The sequence below is a fragment of the Kwoniella pini genome, chromosome 9 (genome assembly GCF_000512605.2).
Source record: "Kwoniella pini CBS 10737 chromosome 9, complete sequence".
Classification (NCBI taxonomy): domain Eukaryota; kingdom Fungi; phylum Basidiomycota; class Tremellomycetes; order Tremellales; family Cryptococcaceae; genus Kwoniella; species Kwoniella pini.
Window position 1 is genome coordinate 349,838 of NC_091724.1, and position 20,989 is coordinate 370,826.

The 20,989-nt window shown below is 39.9% G+C and overlaps 6 protein-coding genes across 6 annotated transcripts; 3 read left to right on the plus strand and 3 right to left on the minus strand.

Moving 5' to 3' along the window:
• Positions 1–366: 366 nt before the first annotated feature.
• I206_106415 (uncharacterized protein) lies at positions 367–2,774 on the minus strand (the record flags this gene model as incomplete). The annotated part of the gene is made up of 10 exons (XM_019158913.1): positions 367–529; positions 611–684; positions 752–935; positions 1,000–1,069; positions 1,122–1,187; positions 1,240–1,563; positions 1,640–2,379; positions 2,455–2,583; positions 2,646–2,662; positions 2,730–2,774. 10 exons carry the CDS (start codon positions 2,772–2,774, stop codon positions 367–369), a joined length of 1,812 nt encoding a protein of 603 aa, XP_019008051.1.
• A 485-nt stretch (positions 2,775–3,259) lies between these two features.
• Positions 3,260–5,441, plus strand: I206_106416 (uncharacterized protein; the record flags this gene model as incomplete). The annotated part of the gene is made up of 6 exons (XM_070203314.1): positions 3,260–3,402; positions 3,461–3,539; positions 3,660–3,919; positions 3,981–4,304; positions 4,357–5,027; positions 5,089–5,441. The coding sequence occupies 6 exons, from the start codon at positions 3,260–3,262 to the stop codon at positions 5,439–5,441; spliced, it is 1,830 nt and encodes a 609-aa protein (XP_070059415.1).
• Positions 5,442–5,624: 183 nt separating this feature from the next.
• On the minus strand, positions 5,625–6,958 carry I206_106417 (uncharacterized protein; the record flags this gene model as incomplete). Its single annotated transcript, XM_070203315.1, has 6 exons — positions 5,625–6,038; positions 6,158–6,187; positions 6,303–6,414; positions 6,477–6,523; positions 6,641–6,745; positions 6,845–6,958. 6 exons carry the CDS (start codon positions 6,956–6,958, stop codon positions 5,625–5,627), a joined length of 822 nt encoding a protein of 273 aa, XP_070059416.1.
• Positions 6,959–7,390: 432 nt separating this feature from the next.
• Positions 7,391–12,306, plus strand: I206_106418 (uncharacterized protein; the record flags this gene model as incomplete). The annotated part of the gene is made up of 13 exons (XM_070203316.1): positions 7,391–7,675; positions 7,739–7,812; positions 7,894–9,537; positions 9,614–10,024; positions 10,078–10,195; positions 10,262–10,734; positions 10,812–10,879; positions 10,947–11,368; positions 11,445–11,572; positions 11,644–11,939; positions 12,025–12,107; positions 12,174–12,193; positions 12,282–12,306. 13 exons carry the CDS (start codon positions 7,391–7,393, stop codon positions 12,304–12,306), a joined length of 4,047 nt encoding a protein of 1,348 aa, XP_070059417.1.
• Positions 12,307–15,095: 2,789 nt separating this feature from the next.
• I206_106419 (uncharacterized protein) lies at positions 15,096–18,637 on the plus strand (the record flags this gene model as incomplete). Its single annotated transcript, XM_019158917.1, has 6 exons — positions 15,096–15,167; positions 15,232–15,421; positions 15,482–15,967; positions 16,026–17,032; positions 17,097–18,298; positions 18,370–18,637. 6 exons carry the CDS (start codon positions 15,096–15,098, stop codon positions 18,635–18,637), a joined length of 3,225 nt encoding a protein of 1,074 aa, XP_019008055.1.
• A 436-nt stretch (positions 18,638–19,073) lies between these two features.
• On the minus strand, positions 19,074–20,852 carry I206_106420 (uncharacterized protein; the record flags this gene model as incomplete). Its single annotated transcript, XM_019158918.1, has 4 exons — positions 19,074–19,189; positions 19,250–19,345; positions 19,629–19,727; positions 19,787–20,852. 4 exons carry the CDS (start codon positions 20,850–20,852, stop codon positions 19,074–19,076), a joined length of 1,377 nt encoding a protein of 458 aa, XP_019008056.1.
• Positions 20,853–20,989: the final 137 nt, after the last annotated feature.

Below are 20,989 nucleotides of genomic sequence, written 5' to 3' on the forward strand. Positions count from 1 at the left end.
ATGACTTTACAACAACTCATTTTGTTTACATTTGTATTCCCAACGGAAACTAAATCTTAAAACCCTTATGCAATATTGCCTAAGTCTGCAATTGTAAAATGGGTATATATGCATGATAATCGATATAAAGAAAGCATGAGTCCACGAAAAGTTGAAGCCAGTGATTGAGGAATTTATTATATGCTAGATCACATGAAAAGAGGATACATGCGTTGTGTAGTGTTTCTTTCAAACCGACGATTCGCGGTTCAAAACATTTGTCATTTCGACTTGTAATGATCACAACGCATCATCTATTTCCCTTTCATCCCTATACGTTTGGGTCAGAGTAATCCAGACCACTTAAAACATGCGGAGATACTCCGCTTAATCTTGATCGACGAAGAAGTAAGAACCGGCTGATTTTTGTTCTTTATCCTTGAGCGAATCCATCTTGTTGATACGTGGTCGGAAATTGGTAGGATCTCTTCTGAATGTAATATCGAGGGATTTCAAGAATTTATTCATACCCGTCAACAAACCTTCGGGCCTGCAATTGCGAAGATTCGTCAGTCAAGTATCCAGTATACTGATATGCGCGCCGAGGAATCAAAAGGGAATTCATACTTACTTGTTAGCAACTGATTCTTTACCTGGTGTACCTTCGAACAAGATGACTCGATCGGCAAGATATGTAGCCATGATCTGGTGTCACAAGCAAGCCAAATCAGAAATGATGACAGCGATTAAGGAATTCGAGTACTTGACTTACGAAATCGTGCTCGACAATGAAAGCAGTTCTCTTGGAACCCATGACGAACTTCTTGATGACCTTTGAAGCCAAGATACGTTGTTCGGAATCCAAGTAGGCAGAAGGCTCATCAATAAGCAACACATCGGCTGGTACACCCAACACTAAACAGATGGCAACTCTTTGCAATTCTCCTCCAGACAATCTAAGTAGGAAACACAAATTATCAACTTTGGATCTCACAAGCGGAAGTAGAATGAAATGCTCACGTTTGTACATCTTGATCCATAATGGGTTCAAGGTTCATTGGCTTGATGACATCACTGTTGAATTGAGGGTCTAAGGTGATATCATCAGTACATACGTTTGTTGTAAGGAGTGAAGCACCTACGCATAAACATAGCTTTGATTCTCTTTAACAACAACATTCTAACGGAACCAGGGAATTTAGGCGAGACTAGATTGGATTCGTCAGCTTATTCAAGAAATTCCAGAAAACCGAAACATACTGGTTTGGGGTTTCATAGATACTCTCAATTCAATCTTGTCCTTGATGTCATCCGGATCCATCTTTCCTCCCAGCAGTTGCACCAGTGTGGTTTTACCCATACCATTCTCACCCAAAAGCACGACGATCTCCGAATCCGAGAAAGATCCCTTTTTGACTGTCAACTTGAAGCCACCTAAAGTCTTGGTCATATCTGGATAATGGTAAGATTTCATCTTGGGCGCGATTGTCTCATCGACAGTTTCGGCAATCTTGAAAGTAAGAGATTCATCTCTGAATCGAAGATTTTCTGTTGGGATCATACCATCAAGGAAGATGTTGATACCTGTACAGCCGGGGATCTGTTAGCTGAATTGCACCGAATTGCAAGCAGTATGTAGGGGGAATATATATTGACTCACCTTCTCTGACGGAGTAAGGCATAGTCACTACACCATAAGTACCTGGGACACCGTACAATACGCAGATGAAATCTGACAAATAATCCAAAGTAGCCAAATCATGTTCAACCACGATAACGTAGTTTGTTGGGGTGACTAATCCTCTAATTACTTTGGCAGCGGCGATACGTTGTCGAATATCAAGATATGAGGAAGGTTCGTCGAACATATAAATATCGGCTGCACGGACACCAGCAATGGCAATCGCGAATCTTTGTAGTTCTCCTCCAGAAAGCTGACCAACTTCTCTTTCTTGAAGATGAGTCAATTCTAAATCCTGCTCTAATTGTTTCCTATTGGGTAATTCTGATTGACGATCAAACATCTTTCCAACAGTCATATTTGGTACTTTTATCGAACGAGGAATTTGATCTACATATTGAGGTTTTGTAACTGCTTTTATATCATCTTCTAATACTTTTGTAAAGAAATTTTGAAGTTCTGAACCTCTAAAGTATTTCAAAATCTCTTGCCATTCTGGTGGATCGTCATATCTTCCTAAATTAGGTTTCAATTTACCAGATAAGACTTTCAATGCTGTTGATTTTCCAATACCGTTCGTTCCAACTAAACCTAATACTTGACCCGGTCGAGGAGTAGGTAATCTATGTAATTTGAATGCGTTGGCATTGTATCGATGAGTGACGTGAGATTGTAAGTTGGTAGGCAAGTTGAGAATTTGGATAGCTTCGAATGGACATCTGACAGAGGTACGACAAGGTCAGTATCGCCCAGTCTCATTTTTCTCTTTGCTTTTCTGTCCATCAGCTACTCACTTCTTCACACAGATACCACAACCGATACATAATTCCTCCGAGATGAAAGCTTTCTTATCCGTTGGGTTGACTTCGATACAGAGTTTACCCATCTTCACTACTGGACATGATCGTTTACATTCTTGTCGACTATGAAAGGAGTTATGAAGTCAGCTTTAGAAGACTTCATCTACACTACTTGTCTTGCTTACCATTTTTTAGGTTTGCACTGTATGCAAGGTTGTTCGATCAGTATAGCGCTCAGATTTCAGACTGAATAATCAATGGTGGCTCACCTTGTCGTCAGAGACGATAGCAACACGAGTCAACTTATCAGACATGATTGTTTTTCTCTTTCCTCCTTTCCCTCCTTTTGCACTTTTGACTTGTTTTAGGTCCTACTATGTATTAGTCAAGTTGCGCTTTGAGCTAAAGAGACTGTCTTCGAGTCGAACGTCGTACAGATGTTGGTCGCCGAAAGATGTGTTAAGATTGCTTTTATACGAATGAATATATGTTGAATAGTAATCAAGCAAAAATGAGCCGGTGACGTCTAGAGGCGAAAAAAGGATGAATTTTGTTCAAAGTTGAAAAAATCCCACTTGCGTTTGGAAGTCGCATGCCTAAATTAAGCAACCAATTAAAATCATGATAATTCGATTAATTAGGCTCACAATGATCGAATGGAATCCGACGCGTTTGGTTTCCAGATCGCGCGATGAACGATAATTGTGTCATGTTCTCAATTCATGGTTCAAAAGCATAAATCATTAATTTATCTCAATCTCAATCATGAACACTGCCCATACAACAAAATGGTTGTGATATGGCGACATTAGTTCAAACCCCTGCCTCCGTATCCGGTTTAAGTAGGCTAAAATCGTTACCTTTTACTCTCGATTTGTCGTGTCCGTTGAGTCTTCCTTCGAAACCTCTCAACGCTGGTACAGACTGGCCGTATGAAATAGCGTGAGCACCTCATCTACATCATCTGCTAGTCTTTATAATGACGCATTACTTCCGATAGCGGGCCAAGTACCCTTCCTCGTGAATTCAATGACGAATTCATACAGAGAAGATACTATGAAACGTTATACCTGTCAGAGGTAAGTTAAACTTCCCAACGGAAAGAGCTGACGAAATAGACATTGTCACCTTTATCAGGTCTCACTGCCGATCTCTTTCGCCTGTTGAATAGTGATCTCAGCCCCCTTGGAGACTCGAAGGGGTCGGTCGGTGTATATGGAATAGTTCAACTCGTCAAGCCCCTTTTACTTTCCCTACCTCAAATCGAAAAACGACACAGGAAATTGATTCTACCCCTTCTGTCATCATCGCAAGCCGCCTCAACAATCGACGAAATTAGCCAAATCGAGCGGAACGTGATCGGATTTGCCTTAGATTTGAGGGTAGGAAGTAGGCAAGCTGTCGAAGATGGTATAATACCCTCGCCAAAGAAGCTTAGCGATGAGCTAGAAAAGCGAGAGTGAGCCTGATTCCAATTCCGTTCTTGTGTAATTTATCAGTACTGAGTCAGCTACGAACAGAATTCTGATACAGATCATTCTATTGTTGTTATACACAACGTTTACTACGGAAACTGAAGCGTCGAATAAGAAACGGAAAAGATCTAAATCATCTCGTCGCGAAGCTGAACAAGATCAGCCTACCATCGTCAACCCCGCAGAAGATCCTAAAGTAGCTATGGAGCTTCTGATGGATAGACTAAGCGTCTGGCAAGCTGTGGCGGAGTTGGGTTTACCTCTCGGCGATCCAACAGACGTTCGGAATATCAAAGGGAAAGGTAAGGTGCCAGAGAATGTCATCGCAAACATGTTAGGAAGATTTTGGAAATCAGTCATACTACCTTAGTAAGTCATGAAAGTAGGGGACCGAAATGATAAAGCTGATAGTGTTGAGCAGTTTCATGACTAAACAACCAGATTTATGCTCGATATTCCACCAAAAAGTATTCGGTCATCCCATACCACCTAAGCTTGTACCCGCCTCGCTTCATACCCAGAATCAGAATCAGACCAAGAAACCACGGAAACCCAAACTTACCCACCCGATATTGAGCAAAAGCTCCGACCCTCTCTTGCCGCCTCCACCGATATCACGAGATCGACCAAGATCAGTCTCCGGAGAAAGCGTAGAAAGGAGACAAATTTCCGGAACCGGATCAAGAGCTCCTTCGGAAACTGGATCAACATTCTCGAGAAATTCACCACCTAGAGATGATATCAACTTTAGTACAAAAAGAAACTTAACAAGAACCAGTACTACTAATGATGCTATCAATCCATTCAGAAGATCGAGATCGAAATCTATTGATCCGAACCCTTCAAATGGTGACAAGTTTTCGAGAACTGCTTCTAGTAGTTTAGCATTGAATAATAAAAAAGGGTTGACAAGGAATCAGAGTAGTGGTAAGGACTTATTCAAAGGTAGAGAAGTAGGTATGATTCGACGTACTGCATCTAAGAAATTAGAAAGAGAAGATAGTTTATCTCGGACTCAGAGTGGAAGATTCGGATTATTGGGTAGGAAGACAAGTGGGGGCAAGGAGAATAGCAGGAGAGGTTCAATGGAGGGTAAGTCCATTATTTCTTCGATTAAAATTTGTTCGAAGCTCAAGTGAATTGGAATTCTCAGAATCGCAGAAACAAAACACGCTTATCCTAGCTACACCTTCGAAGCCTCGATCACAATCACAATTCTTCAGACCTTCACATTCACATTCCCAACCTTCATGGATACCGCCAACACCAATAAGAGAAGAACCTTCTTCAACACCTAGACCGAGCTATATAGCTGAAACTCCAATGACTAATCGTATTGCTCATACCGATACTCTTCCACTTGGTGGAATTGGAACGAGAGATGAGGACGATGAAATGGAATCTGATGATCCTCTTGGAGAATTGTGGGAATTGACTGATGATGATGATGAGGGTGATGATCCTGTCATTGGAAAAACTATGATTCCTGAAACGCCTATGAAATGAGTCTACAATGGAAATTTGTACTTGTACCATATATTTCGATGTAATACAAGTTGTATTGTATTATGATAACAAACTGGCTGATAATATACACTGAATTACCAAATTGAATGTACGAACATCATTAATATACACAAAATCCCATATAAGAAATAAAAATTAGCTAATTTTATAATTTGATTTTAACTATTTATGATCTGATTCTTCATCACCTAATTCAAAAATATTATTTGATCCTTCTATTCGTATTGATGAATTATCATTATAACCTCTAGCAGTATCTTGTGAAGATCTACTAAAATCACTATCTTCATCATCCCAAATTTCACTTACTTGTCTATTTCTATTATTTATTGATGAATTTAATTCTTGATTTTGATTTTGATTTTGATTTTGATTAGAAGAAGTTGTTGATTCAATTTGATTATTATTATCAGAATTTAAATTAAATTGATGTATTCTACCTTGAGAATCTCTATAAGAAGAAACGTTTTCATTATTTAAAGGTTGATATAAATTTAATAATTCTAATTTTAAAATATTTCTTTTATTTATTAAATTTGCTAAATATAAAAATAAAATTGAACCTAATAAATTTGCCTATTTAAATTCATATTTATTAATATCATAATTATTATAATTTTTTTTCGAAAAGATATATTCAAGAAATTGATTTAGAGATATATATATATATATTGTAAAAATTAATTTTTACTTACTATTATATCACCAAATTGAAAATGTTTCCACTGTTTTTTTTTAAAAAGAAAAAAAAAGTCAATGAAATATTATTAAAATAAAGATAAATTCTGTATATTGATAAAAATATGATGATTTTATTTCGAGATTTAAATTAAAACTTACTGGTAATAAACTTTGAATGAATTCACTTATTATTCCTCCAATAAAGAAAGCAGTGAATAAAGTGAATAATAAAGGTGCTCTACGAATATACCATATTCGTCTTCCTACACCTCTATTAAATTATAAAATATTTTAACGAAATTCTTAAATCTCTGAAAGGGGAACTTGACTAACTCTGGTACTTCAATTATGAAATATAGTAAAAAAGTAGCGAAACCGAGCTATTAATTTGGAGAATATCAGTAAAGAAACGATTTTGTCGGATTATCATGAAACCTTTATATGCAGATTGCCTTTTCACTAATCTCAAGTATTTTATGCTATGCTATAAAACTCACCCCAAAGAAATGTAATGCTTTGTCATTTAAAGGTAATTCAGGTAAAGGTGCCATACCTAATATACCTAAAATTATAATCCAAATTGCAGTTGCGAATATTATACCCTATTGATTATACATCTGATGAGCATGTCATGTCAGGCTTCCTACTGAAGAGTCTTCTTCTCGTTGGTCAAATAGCCTAATAGTCGGTAACACACTCACTGGTCGAATATTTAATGGATAATCTTTTAGAGGATATGAACGCATTAACCAATTTACGAATTTCCCCCAAACTTGCTGTACCATCTGCGTAGGTACAGGATAAGAAGTTGGCATATTGTTCTCTGGCTGATGAAATTATCTGATTATGCTTGATGAATATGAATTGGCTAAGTGATAATATTATAGTGATATTTTGTTATTGTTGTATGGTGTTGTAATTACGAGTACTGTTTATTTGGTGCGTGCCTGAAGAGGGGTCATAGTAGTTATATTACGTATACGCTGTGGGCGGCGATGATGATGATGATCAAGTATCCTCTACTTGGCTATATTTACACATCTCTCTTTCTCTCATTGTTAATCAATTTGTTCAGCTTGGTATAGTCATATTGTAGCCGCATTGTACTACGAGCGTCGGAGATATTCATTGTTAGACACTCAAGTGAAAATAAAACACGTTATTCGTATCACTATAACATCCTTGCACATGATATAGCCCGACATTCATCATCATTTCGACTGTTGCATTAGTGATAATCCAGCAAAATGTCAAGGTCAACTTCACTCACTTCTGTTCCATTGACAGATTTGCAAAGTATGGCAAGTTATGATGAAGATATTCAATCACGTTCACCTAAAGAATGGTTTGATCGTGCTAAACATGAAGCTGATTTAGCTATATTAGCAGAAAGAAGTAATAGGAAAGAAGAAATGTTTTTAGCATATACAAGAAGTTGTCAAGCTTATAGTTATTGTAAGATGCATCCTGGTCTAAAGGATTTGAAGAAGAGTGATTCACATTGGAATGAACGAGTCAAAGATTTTAAAGAGGTAAGTTGAACTTACAATATAGTCAGTTTACTTTTACTTGATACTGATTGATGGCCGGAATAGACTTACGAAGCTTTTTTGGGCAAAGCTAAAGATATTAAAGAGCAGCTGAAGAAAAGAGATGTCGAAACGAATGGGTAAGTCCATAACATTCATAGCTTTTGCTGCTATTTTTTCACCTAAGCTCGAGAATGGGTAATTGACATCATAATTTTTAGTGCTTCCTCATCCCGACCAGGCCCATCACGTAGCGAATCAGGCCCAGATATAAGAGGAGGTGGAAGTATAGCAGATAGGTTGAAAGCTTTGGGAGGTCAAGGAATGGATGTTGGCAACCCAACTAAACGATTCGGCAAAGATTTGCCATCGCCCACGGTATCATCCAATCGACCCTCCGCTGCCCCCGCAAACCACATTCATGTTTCAGCTACATCAGCTCAACCGAGTAGTACAGGAGCGAGTGCTGGTGGTAATTTAGGGTCGTTGCGGACTACCAAGCCTGCTGGAACTAGACAAAGAAGTGGTTCGGGTGCAAGTTTACACAGTCTCACACCGTCCGGTACGAGCTCGGCTCCTTCAGCTAAACCTCCGACAATACAGGAAAGCGGCTCGGCAGCTACGGTACGCCCCTCAGCTACAGGCTCGTCGACACGTTCAAGACGAAATACCAATCCTACAGAAGGGGATCGTCCACTTCCGGTAGCTCCGATCAACAATAACTCCCAAACGTCCTTGAACCATCCTCCACCTGCTGCTAGTACTTCCAAACCACCTCTACCGCCCATCCCGTCCACCTTGACTAGCCGCAAACTCGTTGCTCAATCGCAACCGAACAATGAAGCAGACACTTCTTCAGGTACCTTAAAAGACTTCGAGAAAGCTTTTCCGTCATTGAGCGAATTTGGCAAACAATTCCAAGATGATGACGAAGATCTGGTGAAAGCGAATGCGAGAATAGCGCAATGGTCATCATCGATACAATCTTCTAAGCACTCAGAAAAGTCGGGACAACCTAATGGCAGTGTCAACGGATTAGCCAAATTTACGCAACATAATCCGACTATAGAGGAAAATGGAGAACACTCACCTGAAATCCATTTACCTGATGTGCCTTCGTTCCCTACTTTACCTTCTGCTCCAATCGAACGACCTGGAAGATCATCTTCACCGTTACCTCCTCCTCCTCAACGACCAGACAGCATCAATGCATTAGAGCGGATCGAATCAGGACATGGAGATGTGAAGAAGGCCTTATCACCGCCTATGCCTGATGCTGGTGCTGGACTGAAAAGACCTGCAAGTACACCCAATGTAGCTACACTGCCTGGAGATGTGGACCTGCTGTCAGATGAACCTATAATAGAGGACGAAAAGGACAAACATCCATCCAGACCTTCTGCACCAGTCTTACCTGCTTCCAAGCCGAACAATCTACCAAATGGCGTAGTTAAAGATAACGCCCCAAATGGAGTGACGAGAGATACCGCTCCCACAGCAGGACTACGAGATCTGGTATCGCCTACCTTGTCATTCCCAGTAGCTACACCTACTCCACCTCAAAATTCTCCACATACAAGGCATTCTTTACCACATCCACCTTCTATGACACCCCGACCGCCAACATCACAACCAAATGGCTTAACCCATAGTCAAGATTTCAAGAAACCGAAATTTCCATTTAGTAACTCTGTCACTCCAGACGAACTTCGATCGTACTTCCTCAATCCGGCTGTAGATATTCTGCTGTTGGATGTGAGGGCCGAAGAAGAGTATAAACGCGGGTATGTAGGAAGAGAATACGAACCTAGAGGTGCAAAGATCACGGTAGTATGGATGGATCCTACTGTCTTGATGCGAGATGGGTACGTATCTGACTGTTTGCAAACCATGGCAATTGAAAGGCTGACGTATGTATCGACGTTTATGCACGTCTTATAGGATCAATTCCCAAAAGCTGGAAGACAGCTTATCGCTCTCCCCGCCTGCGCAGCAGAAGGCTTTCGCTAGTCGACATACATACGATCTGTTGGTTGTGTATGACAGCAAATCGACGAATTGGCCAACGAAAGAGCAGAAAGCAACACCCGCATCTAGATTATGGGAATCGATTTACCAGTACGAATTCACAGCTAAAAAGTTGGAGAGAACACCCGTGATGCTTGTCGGAGGATACGAAGCTTGGAGAGAATTTATCAAGATGAGAGCTTCCAAGCATCAACAAGCTTATGCCGCTCAATTGGCACAGTCACATGGAAATGGTAATGGCCATGGTCACAGTCAGTCTGTACAAGTCAACGGGCAAAGTAGACCTTACAACCCAAAGACAAATGGTTACACCCATTCCTCCAGGTGAACATATTTTGTCAACATCGCGAAGCGGAACTAACATTATTGCTCCGTAGTACATCTAGACTTGACAGAGTCACTTCACCATCATCTTCTGTGGACTTAAGCAAACGAGCTAATAGGGACATGCCTGTATATCAATCCGCACCTTATGCTAAGAATATAACAGATAGTGTAAGCTCAAATATGTCGCCTTCCGATGTTATGACGATAGCTCACCACCAAAGTTGTTGGATACAGTTCGGTCACGCCCCACAATCGATGACGGGCGAACCATCCTCATATATATCAGGTCAACCATCGAGATCTTACGCACCTTCACCTATCTCACATACTAGATCACCCTCAAATTACTCTTCTTCCGCTACCCCCATAACAGCCCCTCCGCAGGCATCTATTCACCCCGGTCCAGGTGCAAGACGAAGATCGGATTATTTGGATCAACATGGACAAGCGTATTCTGGATCAGCGTTGACAACAGCGCCTTCCCCTAGACCAGCAGTAGATTACCCTCAAGCCCACGCTTTGTCATCTGCGAACCTTGCTCAACCTCCGCCTGCAGCTATCAACCCAATGGATAGATATGATACCCGTCCCGCTGTTGTGCGGTCTGGTAGTATACGTGGATTGGATCTTGTGGCAAGAGAAGGTGACGAGGTTAGGTATTGGAATGACGTGGTACTAGGTTTAACAGGTCTCAAGAATCTTGGAAAGTGAGTCGCAATTTTTCAATCCTTAGCTTTGTTGCTGCATACGAAGTCAGCTGATGCGATAATTCTGGCGGTTTCAGTACCTGTTATATGAATTCGACCCTTCAGTGCCTGTCGGCGACTTATCCTTTCACTTCCATCTTCTTAGGTAAGCTTGCAATCGTTATCCGAATGCAATTCTGTATAGTACATCTGAAGCTGATGAGGGAGTATAGATGGATCATATAAACGTTCGATCAATATGAATAATAAACTGGGAACCCAAGGTAATTTAGCAAACGCATTTGCTGAATTACTAAAGGCTTTATGGAAAGAAGATTATACATTTTTATCACCCGTTACGTTTAGGAAGAACATCATAACTTTTGCAGCTCAATTCAGCGGAACCGATCAACATGATTCACAAGAATTTTTGTCTTTCGTACTTGACGGTCTTCACGAAGATCTAAATAGGGTAAAAATTAAACCTCCTCCAGTAGACATGTCACCTGAAAGAGAAGCTGCACTTGAAACTCTACCTCCGGCTGTAGCGTCAGAAAAAGAATGGCAAATTTATAAGATGAGAAATGATAGTTTCATTGTGGATCTGTTTCAAGGACAATATAGGAATAGACTTGAATGCTTGACCTGTCACAAAGTGGGTCTGAGGTCTTCTGCTTCATCTGTTTCGTCTCGCCCATCTTTGCTGATCATCCGATGTGCGTTCTCGTTAGACATCAACTACATACGATACTTTCATGTATATGTCCCTTCCTGTTCCATCTGGTAAATCCAAGGTGGTTATCCAGGAACTGATTGATGAATTTGTCAAAGCCGAAGTGATGGAAAAGGAAGATGCATGGTGAGTATTCGTGTATTTGCGTTGAGTAATGAGATGGAGTACTTATCAGTGATCACTTTGGTGTTTCTTAGGAATTGCCCTAGATGTAAAGTTCCAAGAAAAGCTACGAAAACTCTTACTATCTCTAGATTACCTCCTGTCCTTCTAATACAACTCAAGAGATTTACAACTCAAAATGGTGTATTTTGGGATAAATCAGAAACTCCAGTTATTTTCCCTGTAAAATCACTTGATTTAACTAGATATGTACCTATTAGACAACCTACAGGAAATGAAGATTTAGATGATCCTCGTTGTCAAATTGGTCCATTCAAATATGATTTATATGGTGTAAGTAATCATATGGGAACTTTAAGTTCGGGACATTGTAAGTTCCTCATATCTTATCAAACATCAATCTCTTGATTCTCTGATGGAGTAACGAGATGCAAACTGAGAATGTTTTCGTTCAGATACTGCATATGTTAAATCTAGTAAAGGTTGGATGTACTGCGAAGATTCAAAGATATCAAAAGCACATGAAAAAGATGTTGTGGTGAGTTGTCATTTAACGTCACCTCTTTTTTCATATTTGATGAGTCTAATTCTTTTTCATTGGTAGTCACGACCTGCTTATATTCTGTAAGTTCATCACAATTTCCCTTTTTAGCTCTGATATGATATTGCGTAAGGCATGTAATACTAATGATAGTGATGATATTTAAAATAGATTTTATAAGCGAATCAAGACTTAAAGTAAAGGATAAATCGTATCAGATAATGATAGGACAATAAGCGAGAATGCGCGTAGAAAACACGTTAGACTTATCAAGTAGGATGAATGTTATTGACCAATTTATTCGCTTTTGTATATTAGACCGTGATTTGTTGTCTTGTTGTATTGCATCTTTTCAATCGTATGAATGACTTTAGATTGAAATGAAATGCAATTTCCGATTCGCACTTGGTATACTAGTTACTTTGTTTTCCTGCTTTGAAAGATACTAGAAATATTGAGGATATATGGAATGCGTGACTGGTAACGGATAACGTGAATAAAAAATCTTATGCCTAATACTTCATATCAGGGGGTTTTCTCATATTAGGTAATTATGTAAGATAACTCTTTAAAATGTAACATTTTTCGGGGAAAAACAAAAGAAATTAACCTGATCTAATCAATTTTAGAATATTCTTATAAAAACCCTTATTTTCGATAATTAGATCAGGTTATACTTGTATATCTTGATTTCTTGTCCAAAAGATTCAAATTTATAGGCGAGTATTTATTTCCTTCTTTTTCCCGCAAAATCTGACAGACAACATATGCAAAAAGGTACTTCATTATACGGCATATATAGGTGAGAAAAACGGGTAAAAGTGTCTATACTTTTGTTTATAATAAGGAACCGAGTTTCCTAATTCTTTGAATACCTTATTCGACCGAAAATAAGATGAATGAAAATTACAAAGATTGATACGACTCTTTGACCATATTATTAATTCAAAAAGTTCGCATTTACGAGTAATGGTTCATATGAGAATGCTTTGCACACTGTTACACCTTTTCATAAATTACAAAGCGTTTCATACTTTCTATGAGCGTATACAAATCATTATGTTTGGGCAAATCTTTTAGAAATGTAAGGATATAATCCGAAAGTACCGGAAATGATAACTAAGCTAAGATGCCAATAATGGGACCTAAAATTAGGCACTTGTAAAAGAAAGAGGTTACTTACTTTTTTAGTATTTTATAATTTCCTTATAAAATCTGATTATCTTCAGCCTTTCTTTTTAATTCCCTTCAAAGTCATATTGAGGATCGATCGAAAAACGTTCATCTTTTCTTTGAATAGTTAAAAATGTAAAAGACACTTGTATATTTAGCGTATACGGAAGTATCTTTAGTTTGATAATGTTCTCGATCATACGATGATACCAAAGATGATTTCTTTGGCTTTTAGTTCATTTTTTTTCGATGAGGATACCTTTCAACTGCGAAAAAGCACTCCCTCGTTTTCATCGTCAAGATTCTCATATGCAGCACAAATCTATCTTTTTCTTTCTTTTCAAATCATTTCTTATTCATTCAAAATTGTTTATATATCAAATTTCGATTTTCCTCAGGATAGTATTGAAACGGGAAGTTAAGTTACCAGGAAACAAAAAAGGAATCAAGTTAGACAACCCCCCAAAATCGTCTTAATTATCCTCCTATCGATTCTTATCTTTTCCTTGTTCCAAAATATATATATATATATATAATCACCAAACGCACTTACGACGATTACTCTCATCTCTTGATTTCTTTCTCGAGAGATTACTCGAGAGATTAGTCATACTTCGAAAACAAAAACACTCGGACCCCACCTCCACACTGTTTGGATCAAGGCACGATAACAGTAATAGAATTAAAAACGAGGTTGAGAAGATATTCCGAGATTATTATTATCATTGTGAACCGCTTTTCGCTTTCACCATCAAGCATACACGCTTTGACCTTTTATTAGGTCGTGGTACCTTTGGCCAGAAGATCACACATACTCCAACCTCAAAACTCGAAGAATATTAACTCATACTCGTTGTCAAGTTATTCATACAACGCCAGTACTTTTGGAACAGTACTTCACTCTCACTTCCAGGGCTAGAATTTCATTGTACAGGTGCAAAGACTAGAACGTTGCTTCACCCAAAGGACAGCAGAAAGGAGGGGAAAATTCATAATGTAAGTCAATTTCTTTAAGTGATCATGCCAACTTGCCCTATCAAGTTAGAATGAGCATGAGCATGAGCATGAGACAGCTTTGATCAGTCATTGATGTTATTAGTGGGATTTTGTGTATTGATGGCTGATCTATCTTAAATTACATTCTAGTATATAAGCTAATTTCAATTCCGTATTCCCTTCACCATCAGACTAATCCGCTACCTTTAAGGCAAGAGCAGCGTACCTTTGCACGGTCCTACTATTATACCTCTTACTCACCATCATCGTAGTCATCTTTTCGAGGTTGGTTACCATCAAATCAAGGGTTCTGCGAAAAGAGGAAAGAAATTCGAGATCGTCAAAAACCTCTGCGAAGGTACCCATCAAAATAAAATCTTCCGGCCTCTTAGGTACAATACTTCTGACATCGAAAGGACCCTGCGTGGTGTCAGAAATTACTAGACGTAATACTTCGTTAAAGACATCAGTCAATCATCAGATCGAGAGAAGATTGATAACATAGCAATATCTTTGATCGGACCTGCCCGTCAACGTCCCGCTGGGCTCGACTTCAATACCTATATATCCCATACTCGCCCGCACATCCCCACTGGCAAGCATTCATCGCTCTTTACAACAGGAATTACCTATCGATAGGTTCATGCAACATAGGACCAGAATCGTCACGTCGCAGCGACCAATATACCCTCGACAGATAGACCCTTGTCCAAATACCTCCTCCTAGCGGATAGATTTTGCCCTCTTCCGCTTTATCGCTGTATCATCTTATTCACATCGAAAATTCTTCGCGAACATTAGAGAATTCTGATCAAGATGGACGCCGGCCTCGCTCATCTCGTCAGCTGGAGCGAGTCCACAAAGGGCAATGTCCCACCTCCTCTCACAGTGAGTCTCATCTCTTCCATCAAGATGTATACAAGTTGTGCTTATACCTCATATGCACATTTAGGGACCATCAATCACTATCTCACCACTATCTGCGCCTCATCCACCCACAATCTTCCTCTTCGGAGGAAAGTCAGTCAAGACGCGTCGCCTGACATCAGAAATGTGGGCTATGAATCTTAGAACTAGAGTGTGGGAAAGAGTGGATGCTGGAGAAGGGCCCGGTCCGAGGTATTTCCATTCAATGGATGTTTGTAAGTATGCTTTCGATTGGTGCTCCACCTATGTAAGCTGACTGAGTGGGATACATGCAGGGGAGGACAAATTAGTATGTTTTGGTGGGATGTCAGATTCAGATCCCATGTCCGTTCATAACGACATTTGGTTCTTCGACTGCTTGTCCAGGCGTTGGCTACCACAACCACATGCTCCATCTTCGGTGATAGGCATAGGGATCTCCTCCCCTTCCTCATCCACCTCAACTTCCCAGCAAGACCCCACCCTTTTACCGTCAGCCAGGTACGCTCATCTCAGCTCAGTATCAAGAGGTAAATTGGTTATCTCAGGTGGTCAACATTCAGATAATTCATGGATATACGAGATTAACGTGTATAATTTGAAGAAGCAAGTATGGGAATCCAAAACTGTTCAGCCGGAAGCAGGGGGGCTTCATTCAAAAGGAGCTTATAGAAGTGTCGCTACCAGCTCGAAACGAAGGGTGGTAGTACCCCATACAGGCGGCGAGCTCAAAGCTACCTCATCACACAGCTATTCCATAGATGAAGAAGGAGAGGGTGGAGGTGAGTGTTTCTTGCTTGATTATTCAAGCAATCTGTAGCTGACCAACTACTTGTCTAGATGTATGGTGTTATTCGAATTACGATTTTGCCAAAGTTCGACGAGAATTGGACATACTTTCGCCAAATTTAGATATCCCTTCAACTTCTTCAGACAAACACGTCTCCCCTCCTTCCTACAATCTTCGCGATGACTCGGATGCTATGCGTGGTCAGCATCAACCTCCCGGGTTACGTTTCCCAACCGGGGGTATCGTGGGCAATCATTTTATTCTTTGTGGCCTTTACCTCGCTTCATCATCGGCCGCTTTTTCAATCTGGGCACTTAATCTAGATAACATGGTATGGCGACATCTCGAGCCAAATGTACTGTTTGCTGGAAGTTGGAACCGCGCGATAGTCTGGCCTGAAACAGCCAAAATTCTCGTATTCGGCAACACCGAATTAGATCTCGCTTCAGATTACAGTCGACGAGCTGTCAACCTTGATCACATGGCGGTCATCTCATTGGAAGCTTTCGGTATATATCAACCTCCCAAATTAGAAATTCCAGCTAAAGTACAACAAGCTGGCTTAACGATGCTTGACGAGAAATTAGCATCGGACTTCGAGGTGATTTGTGATGACGGTAGGAGAATCAAATGTTCAAGACAAATTCTATCTGAGAGATGGCCATGGTTTGCTGAGCAAGAAAAGGCTTTACTCGATAAGACTTCAAGGGTGTTGTCTGCCGCTCCTACTGTCGATATCAATGATACCTTGCTTGGATCCTTCACTCCCGCTCGACTCGCTCCTACCAATCTTACCGTACCTGAGCCCTTCCCAGTCTGCGTTGCCCTTGTGCAATACTTTTACACGCTTTCCTTGTCGACCGCGCTGCAAAATCGTGCACCTGTTCTTTCAGCCTTACTCTTCCTCGCGAAGCAGTACAATATCCCTCGATTGAACAGGCTGGTGGTACACGCCCTGCATGAACGACTGGAACCTGGGATCGCAGTGGGCATATACGAAATAGCCACACTGGCCAGTGAACAATGTCTGCAGGTCAGAGCACTGAATATGATTCACGTGAGTACTCCCCTACTTAGAATCGACATGAGTGAAACGCATTGCTGATCTGTACTTGGTTCAGATGGCTAAGAATGCTGCTGCTCGATCTCATCGACAAGGACCTTCTGGTTCACAGGCTTCCGACAGCGGTAGCTCCACGGGTCAACCACACATCACGCCCAGCGGTACAAGTCAGCCTCATGACTTCTCGAATACTTCGACTGGACCGAGAGGTGGTCCTCCTAGCGATGATGTACCTCATCGACGAGCCAGGGCGGATTCTTTTACTGTCCCCTTGGATGTCATGACTGCACCTGCACTTGACGTGAGCGTCAACGAAGAGGTTGAGAATGCCACTGCAGAACAAGATGGACAAGTAGACACTCTCTTGGCGGCGCTCAGCATCAATTCAATTAATGACCGAGAAGTATCTTTCACACCCTCATACGGTAGTATATCAGTCCGATCCCCTCCAAGTTATCCTATACCCCCTCCACCCCGGAACCCCCTCAGACTACCTATACCTCAAATCAGCACTTCCTCCCTTCGCCCATCGTCCGGTTTGTCGACGCCAGATTTCTCCCAAACCAGATTTCGTCGATCATCTAGTCCTACCAATTCGGATGTCACATCCAATTTCCCCTCCACCCCAGCGGACTCACTGAGGGAATCATGGATCATCCCACCAAGAGATCTCTCCAGCAGCCTGATGGACAGTCGATCCTCTTCAGGTTCGGGCTTACCTCCTCTTCCGGAAGGTCACCATCTCATTCACGAAACCCTTCAGATGAGACGCAATCAGTCGAAACATCGGGAGGGGCTGATCGATCCCCTGGCAGATGGCAAACGACTGAACGCTGCGACGCTCGAAGCTGCAGGTTTACTACCACCGGCCACACCCCCTCCTCAATCCTTATCAGCCCAACAAGCCCGAGCTATCGAATCAATGGGATCACATCATTCAGTCGCATCTTATTATTTCGAGGCGGCAGCATCGCCTTCGAACCTGTCCAGAACGACATCCTCTGGGTCAATTAACTCTTTGCCTAAGAATAAAAACAAACATCTTTCAGTCATGACTGATAGCTCTTCTTCTACCGGTCAATCGATTCGTCTGGGATCAGGCGCAACGGCTCCATTTGACTCGAGCACGATCGAGTTCTCGGATACGACAAGCTTGATAAGGACCAATACTGGCCTGGCTTCTACTTATGATGGTGTGAGTATTAGTTCTGGATCCACTGGAACGAGTAGTAAGAAAGCAGCCAAAGCAGAGCTGCAAGCGTAAGTGTACTTTATTTGACGAAATGAACAATCGAAAAGAGCGGGGCATTGATGCTGAGTGATTTTAATAGTATCAGAAATGCAGAAAAAGTTGCCAAAAAGGCAGAAGCTCAAGCTCGATTTGAAGCTCTCAGAGCACAACAAGCTAAGAGAATGGCTGTTTCAAGAGCTGAAGCTCAAAGACAACAGGAAATCAAAGAAAAGGAAAAACAGGTGGCTGCAAGTATCAAAGAGAAGGAGAATAAAGATAAACCGAAATCTAAATGGGGTAAATTAGGAAAGGGTTTCACGGATGCCGTCTTATTCCCATCAGGAGGTGCGAACTCGACAATGATCTAGATCTGAACGTGGAGATTCACCGAGAAGATAACAAGGGAATATGATGCATATAATTATGTTTGTTGCAAGTATCTTAGTGGATGGAGATTATTGGAGAGTGATTGTATAAGAGAAGATAAAGTTGCGCAAGTAAGCCAAGAAGACAGTCGTAAGGCAGTAAAATTAGATGTCCTGGTTGTACAATTAAAGAATTAAAAACAGCTACAAGAAGTGAAAACCTCTTTGAGTTAGCATGAATTAACGAAATGTGTTGATGATTTTGCTTATTTTGTTATATTTGGATTATCTAGTACATTTCTATGATTTTAATTAATATCATGCAAAATATGAAATTTCACCAAATCATCATTCATTGCAATTCATACAAGTTAAAAAAATGATATGATCCTCTTCACACAACAAAGTGTGGCATTATTATTCTTTCGAAATTTCCGAATTATGAAGCATAATCGAATACTACTAATAATGCTATTGCACCTACTAATAAAGGATAAAATGCATTTTCCAAATTATTAATTGAAGCTATTGTTGAAGTAGGTATAATTGAAGGTGCTAAAAATATCATATTGGCCTTAAAACATTGAGAATGAGATTAGATCAAATGAGACTTACGATTATTGATTGAAATAGGTTGTTGAATTGGTATATTTTGTGATGGAGGAGGTTGATTTATATATTGAGATTGTACATTTACATTATCGTTTATACCTATTTTTTGAATTAAGGATTAAATTAAATATACATCGAATATGTTTGGTTGGATAATTATAATTGTTGATTATTTAAAGATGTATATTGAATTATCGAAAGAAATGATATTGATAATTATTCGGATAATTGTATGGATAAGGATTATATTCAAAATAGTTTGGATGATTACAAATTGGATGATTTATATAATATCGTGATTGAGGTGAAGATAAAAGTGAAACTTTGTCGTAAGTGTCAATTCGATTTCAAAAATAAGAGTTATAAGAAAATATTGACCTACCTTGTTGAGATACTGGATTACGACCTTGATTTATCTGAATTTGTAATCCTGGTCTTTGATATTGTACTGAACGTTGTTGTTGTTGGGGGGAATGATAAACTATCATGGATAATAGATCAAAACGATATTCGCTCTGATGTTGATGAAATCTGACTCACTTGGTTGTCTAACAATATTACCACCACCACCACCATTTGAATACCAATTCCAATTACCACCTCCATTTGAACTTGAAAAACCACCTTGACCACCCATATTTAATCCTTGAGGTATTCCAGATCCATATAAAACTCTATTCCCATCATAATTAATCGAAGGATTTTGAATTAATTGTTGAACTTGAATTTGAGGTTGTTGTTCTTGTTGACACCAAGGTACATAACCACTTACAATACCTATACAACCTGGTAATGTATTTCCAATATTAGGTAATACATTTGGAATACTTTTATAACCTCCAATAAATGTAGAAGGAAATCCAGGTAAAATTGAATTACCAGTTAAACCTAATGGACCTTGTAAAATAATTAAAACCAAACAACAAAATAAAAAAAAAGACATCCATGCATTTGCACTTATTGTTGGAATTGGTTGTGGTGGTGAAGCCATAGGTGATCCACTTGAAGAAGAAGATGAAGGTCTTGAACTTGAAGATGATGATGAAGAAGAAGAAGAAGGTTTAGATGAAGAAGAAGATGATGAAGAAGGTTTAGGAGAAGATGAAGAAGAGGGTTGTTTTGAAGATGAAGAAGAAGATGACATTCCTGGTAAATTAAATGGTAATGTTAATAAAACTGAAATAAATCCTAATATTGAGCAGAGAATTAGTATTACTGCTAAAGGATGAAGAAATGGAGATGCGCCTTGAGGTAATGAATGATTAAAGGTTTGAAGATAGATGACTTGTGTTTCAGTAGGTTGAGGTTGAGGATTGTTATTGACGATGAATGGAGGCTGGATTGGAATTTGTTTAAATTGTTGTTGGGGTGGTGTAAGTATTGATGGTTTGGGTTGAGTTGCAGCGAGGGAGTCCTGACTTGTCGGAAGTGAAGAATCAGTAGTTACGCTTATACTTGATCTTTCAATGGTCAATGTCGGATCTGTATGAGTAATATCAGGATCAGTTGAGCGAGCAGTTGTGTAAGTATGATAATTGATCAAGGCAAATATGACGAGCGTATTTAGTGTAAGTTTGGTTGTTGAGATGGTGAGGAACATAACCATTGCTTTATTTTTACTGTTGGTGATTTATCTATAAATCTCAGATGATCGATGTTGGGCAGATATACAGGATGACTAACAACTCGTCATGCAGCATCCTTTATATCGAAGTGCGAAAGGATGGCGCTGCGGGGGCCTAG